Source organism: Gadus morhua, chromosome 20, assembly GCF_902167405.1.
Source record: "Gadus morhua chromosome 20, gadMor3.0, whole genome shotgun sequence".
NCBI classification, from domain to species: Eukaryota; Metazoa; Chordata; class Actinopteri; order Gadiformes; family Gadidae; genus Gadus; species Gadus morhua.
This window is the reverse complement of record NC_044067.1, coordinates 822,860-842,061: the sequence shown is the minus strand read 5'-3', so window position 1 is coordinate 842,061 and position 19,202 is coordinate 822,860. Positions and strand designations below refer to the sequence as shown.

General features: G+C 52.7%; 1 protein-coding gene across 1 annotated transcript; it reads right to left on the bottom strand.

Moving 5' to 3' along the window:
• Positions 1–4,711: 4,711 nt before the first annotated feature.
• Positions 4,712–18,868, bottom strand: LOC115532999 (cystathionine beta-synthase). Its single transcript, XM_075074172.1, is given in 17 exon segments — positions 4,712–4,829; positions 4,832–4,933; positions 5,807–5,891; positions 5,978–6,086; positions 7,378–7,512; positions 7,600–7,674; positions 7,835–7,940; positions 8,157–8,241; positions 9,579–9,698; positions 9,970–10,025; positions 10,028–10,060; positions 11,037–11,241; positions 11,542–11,621; positions 12,902–13,036; positions 14,138–14,244; positions 15,798–16,129; positions 18,730–18,868. Coding segments are annotated over 16 exon segments (1,797 nt in total). The 5' UTR covers positions 16,124–16,129; positions 18,730–18,868; the 3' UTR covers positions 4,712–4,791.
• Positions 18,869–19,202: the final 334 nt, after the last annotated feature.

The following is a 19,202-nucleotide window of genomic DNA, read 5'->3' as shown; positions in this document are numbered from 1 at the left end:
CACACACACACACACACACATACACGCACTCCCACACGCACACACACTTGTGTTAACGCACACCACACACACACACACACACACACACACACTTGTGTAAACGCACACCACACACCAGAGATACACACACTCATACACAGGGCCATAGGTACGCACACAGACACCAGGTACACGTACACACGTAGGTAGCCACACACGAGCGTACACACACACACACCACACACACACCCACACACATGCACTCCCTCGACCACGGTACTATAGAGGTCCATCTCAGACTTCAGAACAGAGGAGTAATCAGAGACCTGCTCTATCAGCCAATCACCCGACACCCCAGGCCCGGGGGGTGCTGAGTACTCCCATGATGACCTCCGTGCCAGGAGGAAGTGGAGGAGAAGGTGGGGGGGGGGAGGAGGAGTGAGTGTGAGAGGCCAGGGAGAGTGGAGCCCACTCACAGACCCAGGTGCAGTGGCAGGCCTCGGCCACCGGCGGCGCTGTAGGCTGACTCAGAGCAGGCCAGCCGGAGCGTCTCACTGCAGGGAGGCTCTTCATCACTTACTGTTGTCAAGTTGTGTGACGCACACTCAGGATTCACTTCCTCTGGTAATTTGTGGAGAAACTTGATCTGGATTTTTCAGCTGGACGTTAATACCAGTAGCATACATTCATCTACATTTGGAAACACACATTTAGTCACCATATCCTACTCGCAAAGCCAGACCAAACTACAGCAAGTAGAATGGTCTGGAACCACGCTACCTCGAGCACGTCTATCCGTGGGGAAACTGGGCGGGCCTGTTTTCATTTCTTTAAACCAATCACAATCGTCTAGGGCGGGGCTAAGCCCGGGAAGCAGCAGCGGTTTCCATGCAAAATAGTGCCGGGGGGAAATGCCAGCAACCGGAAGGGGAGGAGTAGCGGTGAAATCCGACGCTAGGCAATAGACGCTGTCCACAACCGTTCAGCCAGATGACCACTATCCTGACAAGCTGAAGAACTCCTGGTCAGCAGGAGGTGTGTGTGTGTGTGTGTGTGTGTGTGTGTGTGTGTGTGTGTGTGTGTGTGTGTGTGTGTGTGTGGTGTGTGTGTGTGTGTGTGTGTGTGTGTGTGTGTGTGTGTGTTTAATGATGTCATCGCAGGTCAATGGATGGAAAACAAACATCAGCAGCAGCATATTGATGTTTTCTACTCGACTGTGTCGCACTCAGAGGCCCGCCCGCGGCGGGGCGTGGCCATAAGAGGGCCGATAGAGACGCTTCATCCTACACCCTGTCCTGGACGGCCGTGTGGCTCGGTGTCACACCCGGTCCCACACTAGGTGTCACATCTGGTGTCACATCTGGTGTCACACCTGGTGTCACATCTGGTCCCACACTAGGTGTCACACTCTGTCACATCTGGTGTCACACTCGGTGTCACACCCGGTCCCACACTAGGTGTCACACCTTTGTCACATCTGGTGTCACACCTGGTGTCCGACCTGGTCCCACACTAGGTGTCACATCTGGTGTCACACCTGGTGTCCCACCTGGTCCCACACTAGGTGTCACACTCTGTGTCACATCTGGTGTCACACCTGGTGTCCCACCTGGTCCCACACTAGGTGTCACACTCTTTGTCACATCTGGTGTCACACCTGGTGTCCCACCCGGTCCCACACTAGGTGTCACACTCAGTATCACACCTGGTGTCACACCTGGTGTCCCAACTGGTCCCACACTAGGTGTCACACTCGGTTTCACACCTGGTGTCACACCTGGTGTCCCTTCTGGTCCCACACTAGGTGTCACACTCTGTGTCACACCTGGTTCACACTCGGAGTGGTGAAGCAGACCTGGGCGTATACGAGGTGCATTGACTGCCTCTGTGACGAGGGACGGGACATTATGGGATGTCGAGGGAGAGGCTGCTGTCCTGCGGTGACGTGCTGAGAGAGTCTCCTGTTACACAAGCTCATCCTGGCCAGCCCGCGTCAGCATCCTCCTCCAACCTCCCTCCCCAAACACACCCTCTCTGTCCCCCACTCTCACTCCATCTCCCACCAGCAGCCATGTTTAATAGATATTCAGGAGACGACAACAGCTGATATCCTATTATATATCACATAATAGAGAGAGGGGGGAGGGAGGAGAGAGAGAGAGAGAGAGAGAGGAGAGAGAAGAGAGAGAGAGAGAGAGAGAGAGAGAGAGAGAGAGAGAGAGAGAGAGAGAGAGAGAGAGAGAGTCACAAAGGCAGAGAGGGGACAGATATAAAGACACACAGACAGACAGATAGAAACAGACAGTTGGTGTCAGTGCTGTGCTTTCTAGCGGGAATGGGGGGAGGAGAGGGAGGGTGAGAGGGGAGTCATGGACGTGGGGGGGTGACCTGGTGAATGCAGCGGAGGGTCAGTTAGGTAACAGAGGAGGAGGGGGGGGAGGGAGGGGAGGAGGGGAGGAGGGAGGAGGGCGGTCAGCCACCCGGGGGCCCAGAGACGGGCTGGTCGTGGCGTCCTGTGACATCATCACCGCCTGAAGCGGGGGGCGGCGACACATCGTCTGCTCCGTGCTCAATTCAGCTGCACCATGACAGGGGTGTGTGTGAGTGTGTGTGTCTATGTGTGTGTGTGTGTTTGTGTTTGTGTGTGTGTGTGTGTGTGTGTGTGTGTCTGTATCTGGTGTGTGTGTGTTTGTGTTTGTGTGTGCGTGTACCTGCGTTTGAATTCCTCTGAAGGTCGAGGAGGGTTTGTGGGCGGAGCCTGGAGTCTCGGTATGAGGCCACGGCGTTCATATTGTGTTGCCAGTACATCAGTACATGGCCCCTATAATGGATTGTATACTCATGGTCATACACAAGAAATACAATTATAATTATTGATTATGAAGGATTGTTTATGAATGTAATTAGCAACAAAGCTCCTTTTCATTGTGCACTGCTGCTTCTAAAACACGCGGGTCGACTGGCACCCGAAGGCGGCTAGTTGGACCCCCGGCTGCTGAGAGCCGAAGTGTCCCTGAGCATGACCCCACCCCCGACCCGGTCCCACGGAGCTGGCTGTCGCTTTATGGCTGACCCTGCCGTCGCTGTGTGGACGAATGGTGAATGTGAGGTAGTAACTGTAGAGCTCTCTGATTGGTCACCGGTCACCATGCAGTCCATTAAGTCTCTGAAGAAAGCGCTAAATAAATGTAACGTTTTAAATAACAATACCGCCACATGAGAAGTAGTTTTAGGGGATGTGGAGGGAGGCCCTCTTCAGACAGCCGCTCTCTAGTGTTCGGATCCACTGACACGCTGCTAGCGCCCCCTGGAGGTGGGCGTTATTAATTCAGACTGGTCCAGGATGACGTCTCCCACATTGCTTCATGTAATCATAGAATATTGTCTTCCACAACGCAAATTTGTTTTGTTGACGTTGACCATAAAATAAAAAATCAGCTCTTTTCCGAACCGCTATAAACCCATTGGAATATTTTCAGGAAAATTACATTTTCTACCTAGACACATGTTAATAATCAATTGATCCTGTTAAACTGGTTTGTTGGCCCATTCTATACATTTTGAACAATGATTTTTAAACAATATTGTTGAATATAAATTCAAAGTTTATTTAATTTTTTTCCAAGACGCTGTTTTTTGTTTGTTTTTTAACAAGAGAACACGCACCATGAAGATAAATCAAATAAATGCAAATGCATGAAATAAAGATTATTGTGTAGATATTCTTACAATATTTTGTGTTAATTTCTTACTTCTGGAGATCACACTTCCGAGCCGTTTACTTTACTTTTTTACCATTAAAATACTTTAATGATATAATACTTTATATCATTAACTTTGTAACTACGTGGGGACCCCAGCAGTTCCTGGTGCATTGCGGTCGTCCCACTGACCTGCGGCCAGCTGACCTCATATGTTCACTGCGTCCTGGTGAAGGAGCCTGATCTCTTCTATGGTGGAGCATTAAAGCTGTTCCTCTGCTGATTCACTGAACTTGTATGAACTCATTGATTATTCTGACTGTATTCTCTCAGGTATGCTTAGTGATAGACTGATCTCGTCGCTAAATTGGTTTCAATTCAAATAATTTCCACAGTATGAGAGTTTAATAATGAAAACCAAATCACACATGGTATATAGGAAGCAAGTTGGACACTTGGCAAGACAGAAAATAACATTGAATGATTAATTAACAGAAGAGAGATTGAGTATGAAGGACCTGACGTGACTTACATTACGACCCTCTATCGCTGGATTTAATCAAACTCTTAAAAGCATCCACCACAATTCTTACAAGATGCTCAAAATACTTGAACCAATACATAAATGAACCACCACCACATCTGTGGGATAAAACTCCAAATCCATCAATCGCCTCTTATTGCACATAGCAGTTAGCTCTCAGCTTCACAGTCATTGTGAAATAGGGTCACCCCTCAATTGATCTTTCGAGGTTAAATAAAGGAAAATGAAATGGAAATGATGACATTCAGTTTAAGTAACTTGTACCACAACCAACCCCAGCCCACACTCAGTAACCCCCTGCTCCTGTCTTGTAACTTCATTAGCTTAGTTCATTTGGCACCAACATCTGCAGCAGGGTGACCTAAACCGCCTCACTCAAGTTCCTTTGCTGTAATCAACTTGGCCGCTAGATGGCGCCATCGGGCCTTCACTTTAATTGCTAAATAACGCGCGTTGACTGACCTATATTCCTTTCCCCCCCCCCCTAACTGAAATGTAACAAATTTAAGACTCCAGCCTGACCCCCTCCCCTCAGGTAAGACCCCCTCCTGCTCAGACAGGAAGTGGTCACAGGGACATGTCGTCGGGCAGCGAGCGCTCAGAGGGGGGCGCTCCAGGCTCTGGGCGGCGGTGATGTGGGTCAGCAGGTCCACGGCCGTCACCACGCCGAACACCGTCTGCCTGGTCCGCTGAGAGCCGTCCTCCAGGTCTGCACAGAGCGGCCATGTTAAAGGGCCCTCTACTGGAGGGACGCACAACACCAGGCGGACAGACACACAACACCAGGGGGACAGACACACAACACCAGAGGGACAGACACACAACACCAGGGGACAGACACACAACACCAGGGGGACAGACACACAACACCAGGGGACAGACACACAACACCAGAGGGACAGACACACAACACCAGAGGGACAGACACACAACACCAGGCGACAGACACCACACCAGGGGGACAGACACACAACACCAGAGGGACAGACACACAACACCAGAGGCAGACACACACACCAGAGGGACAGACACACAACACCAGGGGGACAGACACACAACACCAGGGGACAGACACACAACCCAGGGGACAGACACACAACACCAGAGGGACAGACACACAACACCAGGGGGACAGACACACAACACCAGGGGGACAGACACAAAACACCAGAGGGACAGACACACAACACCAGGACAGACACACAACACCAGAGGGACAGACACACAACACCAGGGGACAGACACACAACACGCTGCAGGCAGAACGTCTGTCTGTCTGTCTGTCTGTCTGCTGTGTTGGATTCATCTGAAGATTGAGGAGGGTTTGTGGGCGGAGCCTGGAAGTCTCGGTATGAAACCACGCCGTTGTCATTGTGTGTGTGTGTGTGTGTGCGTCCATGTTTCCTCTCTAGTCGCTGCACAGTTAATGTTTCTCGATGTGAGTACTCCGTGCTCCTTCTGGGATGCGGTATCCTATTACGACAACAACAACAACTCCAGCTGCTCTCCTGTCAATGATCAGAGCCTCTTGGTCAAAGATTGGCCACCGGTGACCAAGCAAAGGGTCGGGCAGAATGCTTACACTGGGTCTGCTCGTGGACCACCAGGGCGAAGTGGTCCTTCTCCAGGATCCCAGACAGCTTCCCCAGGGTGTCCATGAGACCCACCTGGCGGGCAAGGAGGGTCAGGGTCAAGGGGGTGTGTGTGTGTGGTGTGCGTGGTGTGTGTGTGTGTGTGTGTGTGTGTGTCCCACCTTCTTGAACTGTGTGTAGAGCACCTTGCTGACGGGGTCAGAGGGCATGACCCGACCCGCCAGCACACAGGACAGCATGTTGCCGAGGGTCACCATGCCCAGGATCAGGCTGGGGGGGGGGAGAGTGTTAGAGACCGTGGAGGAGTGAGGCGCTCTAGATCTGGAGGAGTGAGGCGCTCTAGATCTGGAGGAGTGAGGCGCTCTAGATCTGGAGGAGTGAGGCGCTCTGGATCTGGAAGAGTGATGCGCCCTAGATCTGGAGGAGTGAGGCGCTCTGGATATGGAGGAGTGAGGCGCTCTAGATCTGGAGGAGTGAGGCGCTCTAGATCTGGAGGAGTGAGGCGCTCTAGATATGGAGGAGTGAGGCGCTCTAGATCTGAAGGAGTGAGGCAATCTGGATCTGGAGGAGTGAGGCGCCCTAGATCTGGAGGAGTGAGGCGCTCTAGATCTGGAGAGTGAGGCGCTCTGGATCTGGAGGAGTGAGGCGCTCTGGATCTGGAGGAGTGAGGCGCTCTGGATCTGGAGGAGTGAGGCGCCCTAGATCTGGAGGAGTGAGGCGCTCTAGATATGGAGGAGTGAGGTGCCCTAGATCTGGAGGAGTGAGGCGCTCTAGATCTGGAGGAGTGAGGCAATCTGGATCTGGAGGAGTGAGGCGCCCTAGATCTGGAGGAGTGAGGCGCTCTAGATCTGGAGGAGTGAGGCAATCTGGATCTGGAGGAGTGAGGCGCGCTAGATCTGGAGGAGTGAGGCGCTCTAGATCTGGAGGAGTGAGGCGCCCTAGATCTGGAGGAGTGAGGCGCTCTAGATATGGAGGAGTGAGGCGCTCTGGATCTGGAGGAGTGAGGCGCCCTAGATATGGAGGAGTGAGGCGCTCTAGATCTGGAGGAGTGAGGCGCTCTAGATCTGGAGGAGTGAGGCGCTCTGGATCTGGAGGAGTGAGACGCTCTAGATATGGAGGAGTGAGGCGCTCTAGATCTGGAGGAGTGAGGCGCCCTAGATCTGGAGGAGTGAGGCGCTCTAGATCTGGAGAGTGAGGCGCTCTAGATCTGGAGGAGTGAGGCGCTCTGGATCTGGAGGAGTGAGGCGCTCTGGATCTGGAGGAGTGAGGCGCTCATGATGGATCTTGTACTCCGATGGCACCCGTTCATCGGAGTGGGTGTGGAGTGCGTCAGTGGTGGGAGGACTGGGAGCCGCTCTAGACGCTCCCCTCTCCTCCCATTATGTCAGGGTCGGCCCGGCCTGTCAATCATTGGAGCGGGAACCCTCCCCATGGAGGGGGGGGGTTCTAGATCTGGGTTCTACCCCCAGCCTCTGAACAGCCTGTCTAGGTATCACCGTGACGATAAGACCCGGTGAGGCCTGTCTAGGTATCACCGTGACGATAAGGGGGGGGGGCGTACCCGGACTGGTCCACCACGGGGGCCTGGTCCAGGCTCCGCCCCCGCAGGATGCTGATGGTGGTCGCCAGGGAGACGGAGGGCAGCACGGTGAAGGGGGTGGAGAGGTGGAGGCCCTGCAGGGTGGAGCTCCACCACCTGAGGAGAGACGCCAGCGTTACCTCACACCGGGGTCAGGGGTCAGGGGTTAAGGGTCAGGGGTCACGGTCAGGAGCAGAGCCTCACCAGGGTGTGGCCACCGCCCGGTCCTCGCTCAGGAAGCCCTTGTCACTCATCCAGCTGTCGCTCAGGAACTTGGTCCTGGAGCAGAGAGCAGAGAGCAGGTGGGGTCAATACACCTGAGGTATACTCTAATACACATCCCAGGGCCCCGCCCTCTGAACCCCCCTCCCCCCCCCTCCTCCTCTGCCCCCCCCCCTCCTCCCCCTCTGCCCCCCCCCTCACCCCCCCCTGTTCTCACATGTAGTTGCGGACCGAGTCGGGCAGCACCACCACACAGCGCTGGTCCTCTCTCAGGTCCTTGGCCGCCCGCATCGCTGCCACCATGGCCGTCCCCGCACTGCCTCCTACACACGCACACGCACACGCACACGCACACGTCACAGAGAGAGTGAAGCCATGTCAGGCATAAGCCTCTGAACGTCCTCCTGTCACACGTCAGAGAACATGTGATAGAGTCAGGGAGGGGTTGGTCTTAAGTGATGAGGTTAAGTGAAGGCCATTGGCTGTAAGTGCTACACCAGTTTGACTGACAGTCCGTCTCCCCACTCGTCAGGTCTTACCGCACAGAAGCCCCTCCTCCCGTATGAGGCGGCGGGCCATGATGAAGCTCTCCTCGTCAACGGTCTTACACCACACGTCAATCACCTGGAAGACATGTTAACATCAGACTGAAATGTTAACATCAGACTGACACGTCAATCACCTGGAAGACATGTTAACATCAGACTGACATGTTAACATTACAGAATGACACGTCAATCCCCTGGAAGACATGTCAACATCAGGCTGACATGTTAACATTACATACTGACACGCCAATCCCCTGGAAGACATGTTAACATCAGACTGACATGTTAACATTACATACTGGCATGTCTATCCCCTGGAAGACATGTTAACATCAGACTGACATGTTAACATTACAGACTGACACGTCAATCACCTGGAAGACATGTTAACATCATACTGTCATGTTAACATCAGACTGACATGTTAACATCAGACTGACATGTTAACATCAGACTGACATGTTAACATTACAGAATGACACGTCAATCCCCTGGAAGACATGTCAACATCAGGCTGACATGTTAACATTACATACTGAAACGCCAATCCCCTGGAAGACATGTTAACATCAGACTGACATGTTAACATTACATACTGGCATGTCTATCCCCTGGAAGACATGTTAACATCAGACTGACATGTTAACATTACAGACTGACACGTCAATCACCTGGAAGACATGTTATCATCATACTGTCATGTTAACATCAGACTGACATGTTAACATCAGACTGACATGACAACATCAGACTGACATGTTAACATCAGACTGACATGTTAACATCAGACTGACATGTTAACATTACAGAATGAAACGTCAATCCCCTGGAAGACATGTCACATCAGGCTGACATGTTAACATTACATACTGACACGCCAATCCCCTGGAAGACATGTTAACATCAGACTGACATGTTAACATTACATACTGGCATGTCTATCCCCTGGAAGACATGTTAACATCAGACTGACATGTTAACATTACAGACTGACACGTCAATCACCTGGAAGACACGTTAACATCATACTGTCATGTTAACATCAGACTGACATGTTAACATCAGACTGACATGACAACATCAGACTGACATGTAACATCATACTGTCATGTTAACATCAGACTGACATGTTAACATTAGACTGACATGTTAACATCAGACTGACATGACAACATCAGACTGACATGTTAACATCAGACTGACATGTTAACATCAGACTGACATGACAACATCAGACTGACATGTTAACATCAGACGGACATGTTAACATCAGACTGACATGTTAACATCAGACTGACATGTTAACATCAGACTGACATGACAACATCAGACTGACATGTTAACATCAGACTGACATGTTAACATCAGACTGACATGGTAGCTGGTTGGTTGGGGTATGTTTGTATGACTCACCGAGCCGTCCAGCACCGTGGGAACAAAGTCGTAGCCGATGCCCTCGACCTCGTAGGCGCTGGGCTTGGGGCTGTTCAGCGGGTCGGCCAGCAGGGAGCCCACAGGGTCCACCCCCACGATCTGGAACACAACCAGCCAATCAGGACGCTCCACCGTGGCCTCATCATCCTCAAAGATGGAGCCGACCAATTAGAAAGCTCCACAATGACGTCATCATCGTCCAAGATGGAGCCGACCATCTTTGACGCTCTGAAGCTTCTCGATTGTTGAAGCTCCGAAACTCGGTGGAGACGGGTGGAGAAGGGGGAGGAGGGGGGGAGGAGCGGAGAGGAGGGGGGAGGAGGAGGTGGAGATGGGGGGATGAGGGTGGAGGAGGAGGAGGGTGGAGTACCGTGATGCTCGGACATTTCTCCTTCAGCTTGCGTCCGATCCCGGTGATGGTGCCCCAGTGCCAGCCCCCGCCACCAGCATGTCCAGCCTCCCTAACACACACACACACACACACACACACACACACACACCACACACACACACACACACACACACACACCCACACACACACACACACACACACACACACACACACACACACACACACGTCATTGCATGTCCTAGTTTGAAGCCTTCACGGTCTACATGAAGGGGTGGAGCTGTGGGCGGATGTCTGGAGCCTCCACTGGTACCGAGAGCCTTCACAGCAGCTGGGCTCATAGTTAGAATATGACCCGTCTCAGCCAAGTGGAGCTGAACACACACCTCTCCAGCTGTCTGTCCTCTACAGCCAGGTGTCTGTCCTCCAGGTGTCTGTCCTCTAGGTGTCTGTCCTCCAGGCGTCTGGAGGACAGACACCTGGCCGTAGAGGACAGACACCTGGCTGTAGAGGACAGACACCTGGAGGACAAACACCTGGCTGTAGAGGACAGACACCTGGAGGACAGACACCTGGCTAGAGGACAGACACCTGGAGGACAGACACCTGGAGGACAGACACCTGGCCGTAGAGGACAGACAGCTGGCTGGAGAGGACAGACACCTGGAGGACAGACACCTGGCTGTAGAGGACAGACAGCTGGCTGTAGAGGACAGACACCTGGCTGTAGAGGACAGACACCTGGCTGTAGAGGACAGACACTGGCTGTAGAGGACAGACACCTGGCTGGAGAGGACAGACACCTGGAGGACAGACACCTGGAGGACAGACACCTGGCTGTAGAGGACAGACACCTGGAGGACAGACACCTGGAGGACAGACACCTGGCTGTAGAGGACAGACACCTGGCTGTAGAGGACAGACACCTGGCTGGAGAGGACAGACACCTGGAGGACAGACACCTGGCTGGAGAGGACAGACACCTGGAGGACAGACACCTGGCTGTAGAGGACAGACACCTGGCTGTAGAGTGTACAGAGGAGGCTCTGGTTCTCCTCCTCACCAGGAGAACCCGACTGGAGTCTTACCGTCACACTGCTGCCAGATCTCCTCGGCCGTGGTGTCGTAGTGGGCCAGCGGGTTGCTAGGGTTACGGTACTGGTCCAGGATGTGGGAGTTGGGGATCTCGTTCTTCAGGCGCCAGGCCACGCCCACGTGGGACTCTGGCGAATCGAAGCCCGCCGAGTTTGGCGTGCGCACAATCTCCGCCCCCAGCGCCCGCAGCACGTCCACCTGGGGGGAGACGGGGTCAGGAGGGACGGCCTTACTCACCCCTCCCTCACCTCTTACTCACCCCTCCCTCACCTCTTACTCACCCTCCCTCACCTCTTACTCACCCCTCACCCTTACTCACCCCACCCATGACATGTCTCTTCTATAGAGACACGTCTCTTCTATAGAGACATGTCTCTTCGTTACGGGCCTTAGAGACATGTCTCTATAGAAGAGACGTGTCTCTGAGGCCCATAACGAAGAGACATGTCTCTTCTATAGCCAACGTCTCTAGACGCCGATAGAGGTTTCGAGGCTCACCTTCTCCATGCTCATCTTCTCGGGCATGACGATGACGCAGCGGTACCCCTTCACCGCGGCCGCCAGGGCCAGCCCGATGCCTGCCAGGAAGAGGAGGAGCCACAGTCACTTATAACCTGTCAATCAACTCAAACCGACCAATGGACAAAAGAACTGACACCGAGTTTGCGAGACAAGATAAAACTAAACTGAATCTGAAACATTACAGGACTAAATAAGAATAACAAAGGGAAGTTAAATATAAACCAGTTCATTTACTGGTTTCCAATCTCTGGCCTTGATTCTGAGAACGCCCAGTGGTCCAAGATCATTTCCAGGAGTTGGGATATGTAAATGCAAAGCTCATTGACAAGGAAACACAGAAAGTGATACTAAACCTCAATCAAAGTAGAAGGGCGCTTTCAAACTGCAACTAAAATAGATATGACTTGAATGATGATCAAATCTAAACGGAGGTAGCAGAGCCGGCTCCCTCATAGCAGGCCCCAGGGGAACGGCCTGCTCAGAACCACAGAGGCCCCTGACGTAGGTCTAGAGGGTGTAGCTGTGTTCCCTGACGTAGGTTCTAGAGGGTGTAGCTGTGTTCCCTGACGTAGGTTCTATGATGGGTACCCGTGTTCCCTGACGTAGGTCCTATGATAGGTAGCTGTGTTCCCTGACGTAGGTTCTATGATGGGTACCTGTGTTCCCTGACGTAGGTTCTATGATGGGTACCTGTGTTCCCTGCCGTAGGTTCTAGAGGGTGTAGCTGTGTTCCCTGACGTAGGTTCTAGAGGGTGTAGCTGTGTTCCCTGACGTAGGTTCTATGATGGGTACCCGTGTTCCCTGACGTAGGTCCTATGATGGGTAGCTTTGTTCCCTGCTGTAGGTTCTAGAGGGTGTAGCTGTGTTCCCTGACGTAGGTTCTAGAGGGTGTAGCTGTGTTCTCTGACGTAGGTTCTATGATGGGTACCTGTGTTCCCTGACGTAGGTTCTATGATGGGTACCTGTGTTCCCTGACGTAGGTTCTATGATGGGTACCTGTGTTCCCTGACGTAGGTTCTATGATGGGTACCTGTGTTCCCTGACGTAGGTTCTATGATGGGTACCTGTGTTCCCTGACGTAGGTTCTATGATGGGTACCTGTGTTCCCTGACGTAGGTTCTATGATGGGTACCTGTGTTCCCTGACGTAGGTTCGATGATAGGTACCTGTGTTCCCTGACGTAGGTTCTATGATGGGTACCTGTGTTCCCTGACGTAGGTTTGATGATGGGTACCTGTGTTCCCTGACGTAGGTTTGATGATGGGTACCTGTGTTCCCTGACGTAGGTTCTATGATGGGTACCTGTGTTCCCTGACGTAGGTTCAATGATGGGTACCTGTGTTCCCTGACGTAGGTTCGATGATGGTGTCTCCGGGCCGCAGCAGTCCGTCCCTCTCTGCGTCCTCCACCATCCGCAGGGCGATGCGGTCCTTCACACTGCCGCCCGCGTTGAAGTACTCACACTTCACCACTACACACACACACACACACACACACACACACACACACACACACACACACACACACACACACACACACACACACACACACACACACACACACACACACACACGTTACTCTTCTTGTCTGACCGCTCCACTCTTGAAGTGCGTCGGCCAATCAGCTCTCTAACGGGACACCTGGAAGCGAGCCCATTGGCTGATATCTGAACCCGTTTCCTGGACAATGGTGGGGGGTCTACTGGTCCATCCCAGCCCACCTTGGCCGCCAGCCCAAGTTCACCATGGCGACCCGTCCCGGCGGTTCCCATGGCGACCCGTGGGACCAGTCACATGGCTGTCCCGTTCCCGCTGAAACCAGCTCCTTTGTCCCTAATCTGCCGGAACAATCTGGAACTTGACTTCCACGATTAAGGAGCGCATAAAAAAGAAAGGCTGCTGTTGTTATGAGGATTACTGAGGTTTTATTGTTGAACCCAACACCCTCGCTGGCTGGGTTAGCTCCCTGGGCTAGGTCCCTGGGTTCGGTCCCTGGGCTAGCTCCCTGGGCTAGGTCCCTGGGCTAGCACCATGGGCTAGCACCACGGGCTAGCTCCCTGGGCTAGGTCCCTGGGCTAGCACCATGGGCTAGCACCACGGGCTAGCTCCCTGGGCTAGGTCCCTGGGTTAGGTCCCTGGGCTAGCTCCCTGGGCTAGGTCCCTGGGCTAGCACCATGGGCTAGCACCACGGGCTAGCTCCCTGGGCTAGGTCCCTAGGTTCGGTCCCTGGGCTAGGTCCCTGGGCTAGGTCCCTGGGCTAGCACCACGGGCTAGCTCCCTGGGCTAGGTCCCTGGGTTAGGTCCCTGGGCTAGCTCCCTGGGTTAGCTCCCTGGGCTAACTTCCTGCGGCCCCCAAACGGTTCAAACAGCTTTTCTCAACCTTTGGGTTTCTTTGTTCTGGGAATGGGTCTATAACAGGTCCCCTCCGCTGACAAAGGCAAAACGGGTTGAGGAATGGGCTAAGATAAGGTGTGTGTGTGTGTGTGTGTGTGTGTGTGTGTGTGTGGTGTGTGTGTGTGTGTGTGTGTGTGTGTGTGTGTGTGTGGTGTGTGTGTGTGTGTGTGGTTACTCACAGACTTCACACTTGAGGCCGCAGGCCTTGGGGATCTTGTTGAGGCGCACCAGGGGGGTCCCCCCGATCCAGCTGAGGATGTCAGGGAGGATCTTGGGGGCTTGGGGCCTGGGGGGTACGGATCACAGCGGACATTGTTTTATTGTGTTTTCTAATCTCTGAGGGTATCAGCCTCTGATCCACAACGAAACCAGTTCCTTCTGGTCCAGACCGGTTGAGGGCGTGGCAGTGGGGGAGGGACCATGACTCGGCATGTCTCACCGTGTGGGGAGAGAACCGGAGGCAGAGCGGCGTCTGGGTGGTTTGGACTGGGAACCAGTCCTCCCAGTTCACCACATCCTTTTAACGGTTTGCTCTTCAAGTCAAACTAAACATCAATTAACCTGTTCAATATTTGTGGTTGTCTAACATGTTGGATAGGTTAGGTTAGAGAGAGCAGTGGGAGGTTAGGTTAGGTTAGAGAGAGCAGTGGGAGGTTAGGTTAGGTTAGAGAGAGCAGTGGGAGGTTAGGTTAGGTTAGGGAGAGGTTAGGTTAGGTTAGGGAGAGGTTAGGTTAGGTTAGGGAGAGGTTAGGGAGAGGTTAGGTTAGGTTAGGGAGAGGTTAGGTTAGGTTAGGGAGAGGTTAGGTTAGGTTAGGTTAGGGAGAGGTTAGGTTAGGTTAGGGAGAGGTTAGGTTAGGGAGAGGTTAGGTTAGGGAGAGGTTAGGTTAGGTTAGGGAGAGGTTAGGTTAGGTTAGGGAGAGGTTAGGGAGAGGTTAGGTTAGGTTAGGTTAGGGAGAGGTTAGGTTAGGGAGAGGTTAGGGAGAGGTTAGGTTAGGTTAGGTTAGGGAGAGGTTAGGTTAGGTTAGGGAGAGGTTAGGTTAGGTTAGGTAGAGGTTAGGGAGAGGTTAGGGAGAGGTGAGGTTAGGTTAGGGAGAGGTTAGGTTAGGTTAGGGAGAGGTTAGGGAGAGGTTAGGTTAGGGAGAGGTTAGGTTAGGTTAGGTAGAGGTTAGGTTAGTGATAGCAGCTGTGGCGCTGTGTCCTGTGGATCTTATTCCGCTCAATGCCCTCAAACGCCGCTCTGCGATCACACTCCAGGGGTTGGTGAAGGAACGTGTGCGTGAGAGTACGGTGTGTGTCCGTGAGAGTGTGTGTGTGCGTGAGAGTGTGAGTGTGTGCGTGAGAGTGTGAGAGTGTGTGTGTGCGTGAGAGTGTGTGTGTGCGTGAGAGTGTGAGTGTGCGTGAGAGTGTGAGAGTGTGTGTGTGCGTGAGAGTGTGTGTGTGCGTGAGAGTGTAAGTGTGTGTGTGTGTGTGTGAGAGTGTTTTGTGCGTGAGAGTGTGTGTGTGCGTGAGAGTGTGAGAGTGTGCGTGAGAGTGTGAGAGTGTGTGTGTGCGTGAGTGTGTGTGTGCGTGAGAGTGTGAGAGTGTGCGTGAGAGTGTGAGAGTGTGCGTGAGAGTGTGTGTGCGTGAGAGTGTGAGAGTGTGCGTGAGAGTGTGAGAGTGTGTGTGTGCGTGAGAGTGTGTGTGTGCGTGAGAGTGTTTTGTGCGTGAGAGTGTGTGTGTGCGTGAGAGTGTGAGTGTGTGCGTGAGAGTGTGTGCGTGAGAGTGTGTGTGTGTGTGTGAGTGTGTGCGTGAGAATGTGTGTGTGTGCGTGAGAATGTGTGTGTGTGTCCCGGGGCCCACCGTGTTCTGCTGCTGTGGGGCGACTCAGAGGGGGGCTTCCCCAGCTCCCAGGTGCATCTGCTTGGCAGGTCCGGTCTGATCCAGACCCGGGGGGCCGGCGCCGTCTCCAGCAGACCCTCCTCGGTGTCGCTGGACGCCCCCGAGGGCAGCCCGGGGGCGTCCGCGGCGCCGTTGGTCTCGTGGCCCCCGCTCCGGGCCTTCTGCCCCACGCCGTTCAGGACGGACCCCGCGCTGCCCCGGGCCTCTGAGCCGGGGGGCTTGGTCTGAGCCCGCGGGCAGCCGGACGGAACCGCATCCGGCTCAGCAGTGGTCGGAACCGACGGCATGGCGACCTGAGAGAGACCGGACGACAGGGACACTGATCAGTAACCTGAGAGAGACCGGACGACAGGGACACTGATCAGTAACCTGAGAGAGACCGGACGACAGGGACACTGATCAGTAACCTGAGAGAGACCGGACGACAGGGACACTGATCAGTAACCTGAGAGAGACCGGACGACAGGGACACTGATCAGTAACCTGAGAGAGACCGGACGACAGGGACACTGATCAGTAACCTGAGAGAGACCGGACGACAGGGACACTGATCAGTAACCTGAGAGAGACCGGACAGGGACACTGATCAGTAACCTGAGAGAGACCAGACGACAGGGACACTGATCAGTAACCTGAGAGAGACCGGACAGGGACACTGATCAGTAACCTGAGAGAGACCAGACAGGGACACTGATCAGTAACCTGAGAGAGCCCAGACAGGGACACTGATCAATAACCTGAGAGAGACCAGACGACAGGGACACTGATCAGTAACCTGAGAGAGACCGGACGACAGGGACACTGATCAGTAACCTGAGAGAGACCAGACGACAGGGACACTGATCAGTAACCTGAGAGACCAGACGACAGGGACACTGATCAGTAACCTGAGAGAGACCAGACAGGGACACTGATCAGTAACCTGAGAGACCAGACGACATGGACAGTGATCAGTAACCTGAGAGAGACCGGACAGGGACACTGATCAGTAACCTGAGAGAGACCAGACAGGGACACTGATCAGTAACCTGAGAGACCAGACGACAGGGACACTGATCAGTAACCTGAGAGAGACTAGACAGGGACACTGATCAGTAACCTGAGAGACCAGACGACAGGGACACTGATCAGTAACCTGAGAGAGACCAGACGACAGGGACACTGATCAGTAACCTGAGAGAGACCGGACGACAGGGACACTGATCAATAACCTGAGAGAGACCAGACAGGGACACTGATCAGTAACCTGAGAGACCAGACGACAGGGACACTGATCAGTAACCTGAGGAGAGACCAGATGACGGGGACACTGATCAGCAGTCAGTCACGATGAGCCCTGCAGCCAAACTAAACGCTCTTCTCTCAAGCTGCATCCCAGTTTATCACAGACGGTGAGAATGGGAACGTCTTTCTGGTGTTCTGAGCTCTGTCAGAGAATGTCTAATCAGAAGAGAGCTGGCACTCTGTGGTAACTTCCTGTTTCTGGGAAGTCAGAACCCCGTCGAACTAGAGTCTAAGGGGTTTCTCTCTCAAATTTCACTTCTCTCAGAGCGTCATTTTTTGACAAGCAGTCTTTATGTGACGCCTCGAATTTAACGAGTTGAAAGTCGTTCCCAGAGTCCAAAATGTACTTTTGGAATATGTTGATTTCTCCTGACCGTGGAAAATCTAACAGCTAAGAAACCGAGCTGCCATTGGCTGCTGGCCACTGTAGGATCTGGTTCATTCCAGTATTATTAGGTACAAATCCACCCTGAAATATCTTCAAGCTGGTGAGGGGAGCCACGCTGAGAGGTGGAGAAGAGGAGGATGGGAGTTCACATCGTTTTGTAGGTCTTGGTTGCAACAGAGTAATGATGGGTTATATTCTGTATTACATGATAAGGACATCCTTATTCATCAGCGATGTAAAGTCAAGACGCAGGCTACCATATGTCATGAAACCATGATGACATTAATGGTGATTCATATTAAGGCCAGTTCAATGAAAGGGCCTCTTCAGTGACTGATGAGCCAGAAGGCTTAGGTCTGCTCAGGTGACCAGGAGCCCAAAGCACCACCAAAACAAACAAGGGGTCCCTATGGCGCGCACACACACGCACACGCGCACGCACACGCGCACACACACGAAGATAACCAAAAGGCTAGATACGTTTAGTCTGACCTCCTCAACCCCCTCCAGGTGTTCCGGGGTCTTTGGAGTCAGTAGCTTATCGGTTTACCAGACCCGGGCAAATACGTCTTACGAGGACAAGTCTTAAAGGCCTCGTTAACTCATTCCTTTAAGGCATTTTAATTAACATTACCGGCTGATTAATCAAATAATTAATATTAAAGTGCCCACATTTTCCACGTGTGACTTCAACCACATGCTGAGCAAAGCCAATTTGGCTTTCATCGAGAACTTACAACAAACCTCAGTGAATAACCCTTTTATTATGAAACCCCCAATGAACTATTCCTTTGTCCTTATGTAATTCGTCGTTCTGTAAAAGTTAATTACATAACATTACATTACATAACATTACATGGCATGACCTAACATTAGATCACATCGCATCCATTCCCATCCATGCCATGCAGACCGACACTGGTCCCTAGCTGATGCAATCCCCGCATTCAGCCTCAGCCTCAGCCTCAGCAGCTTCCGGAGCCTCGCTCCCCACACCCTCCCCGGGCTCCATGTGTCCCTGGTGTGTTGTTATGAAGAGTTTCACAACCAAAGTTTAGTCAAAAGAGATCGTTTACCATCTATTAATATCAATATGCGCAATGGCGCAAAGTGATGGATGAAGAGGAGGACTGCATTCAGATGAACAGAAACTCGATAGTAGCCCTATCGAGGGTTTATATATACATATCTGTATCTAAAATAGGAAGTATATTCACTCACCTTGAGGATATAAAGGCTCTTAGTGTGTCTCTAAACGTGTCTGAGCTCGCTCTCAGTTCAGCCGGTTTAACACAAAAACAAAAGCCATCTGCAGTGGGCGGGGCTTCCCTACTATCGACGCTGATTGGCTTTGACGTTGGCGTCGGGGTCTGCGCTGTCCAATGGGTTTCTTCGTGCTGGCCGAGCCTCCGCCTTTAATGTAAAACAGGTGAAACTTTAAAAACCAAATCCTCGACCGGCACATCTGGGACTCATCGTGTTTATTATCTGGAACATTATTGTTCCCTGTGCTGGCCTCTCGTTTCCTGCTACTGCACTGGAGGGCCTAGGAGACCTCAGTCCCATCAGGGCACAACACATGGAAGACCTCTTCAATCCCAGAGATGTTCTGCAGCAGCCAGTGTCTCTAGTCCATGGAGCTGTTAGGTGTTGTGTGTCTCTGGTCCAGAGCTGTTAGGTGTTGTGTGTCTCTG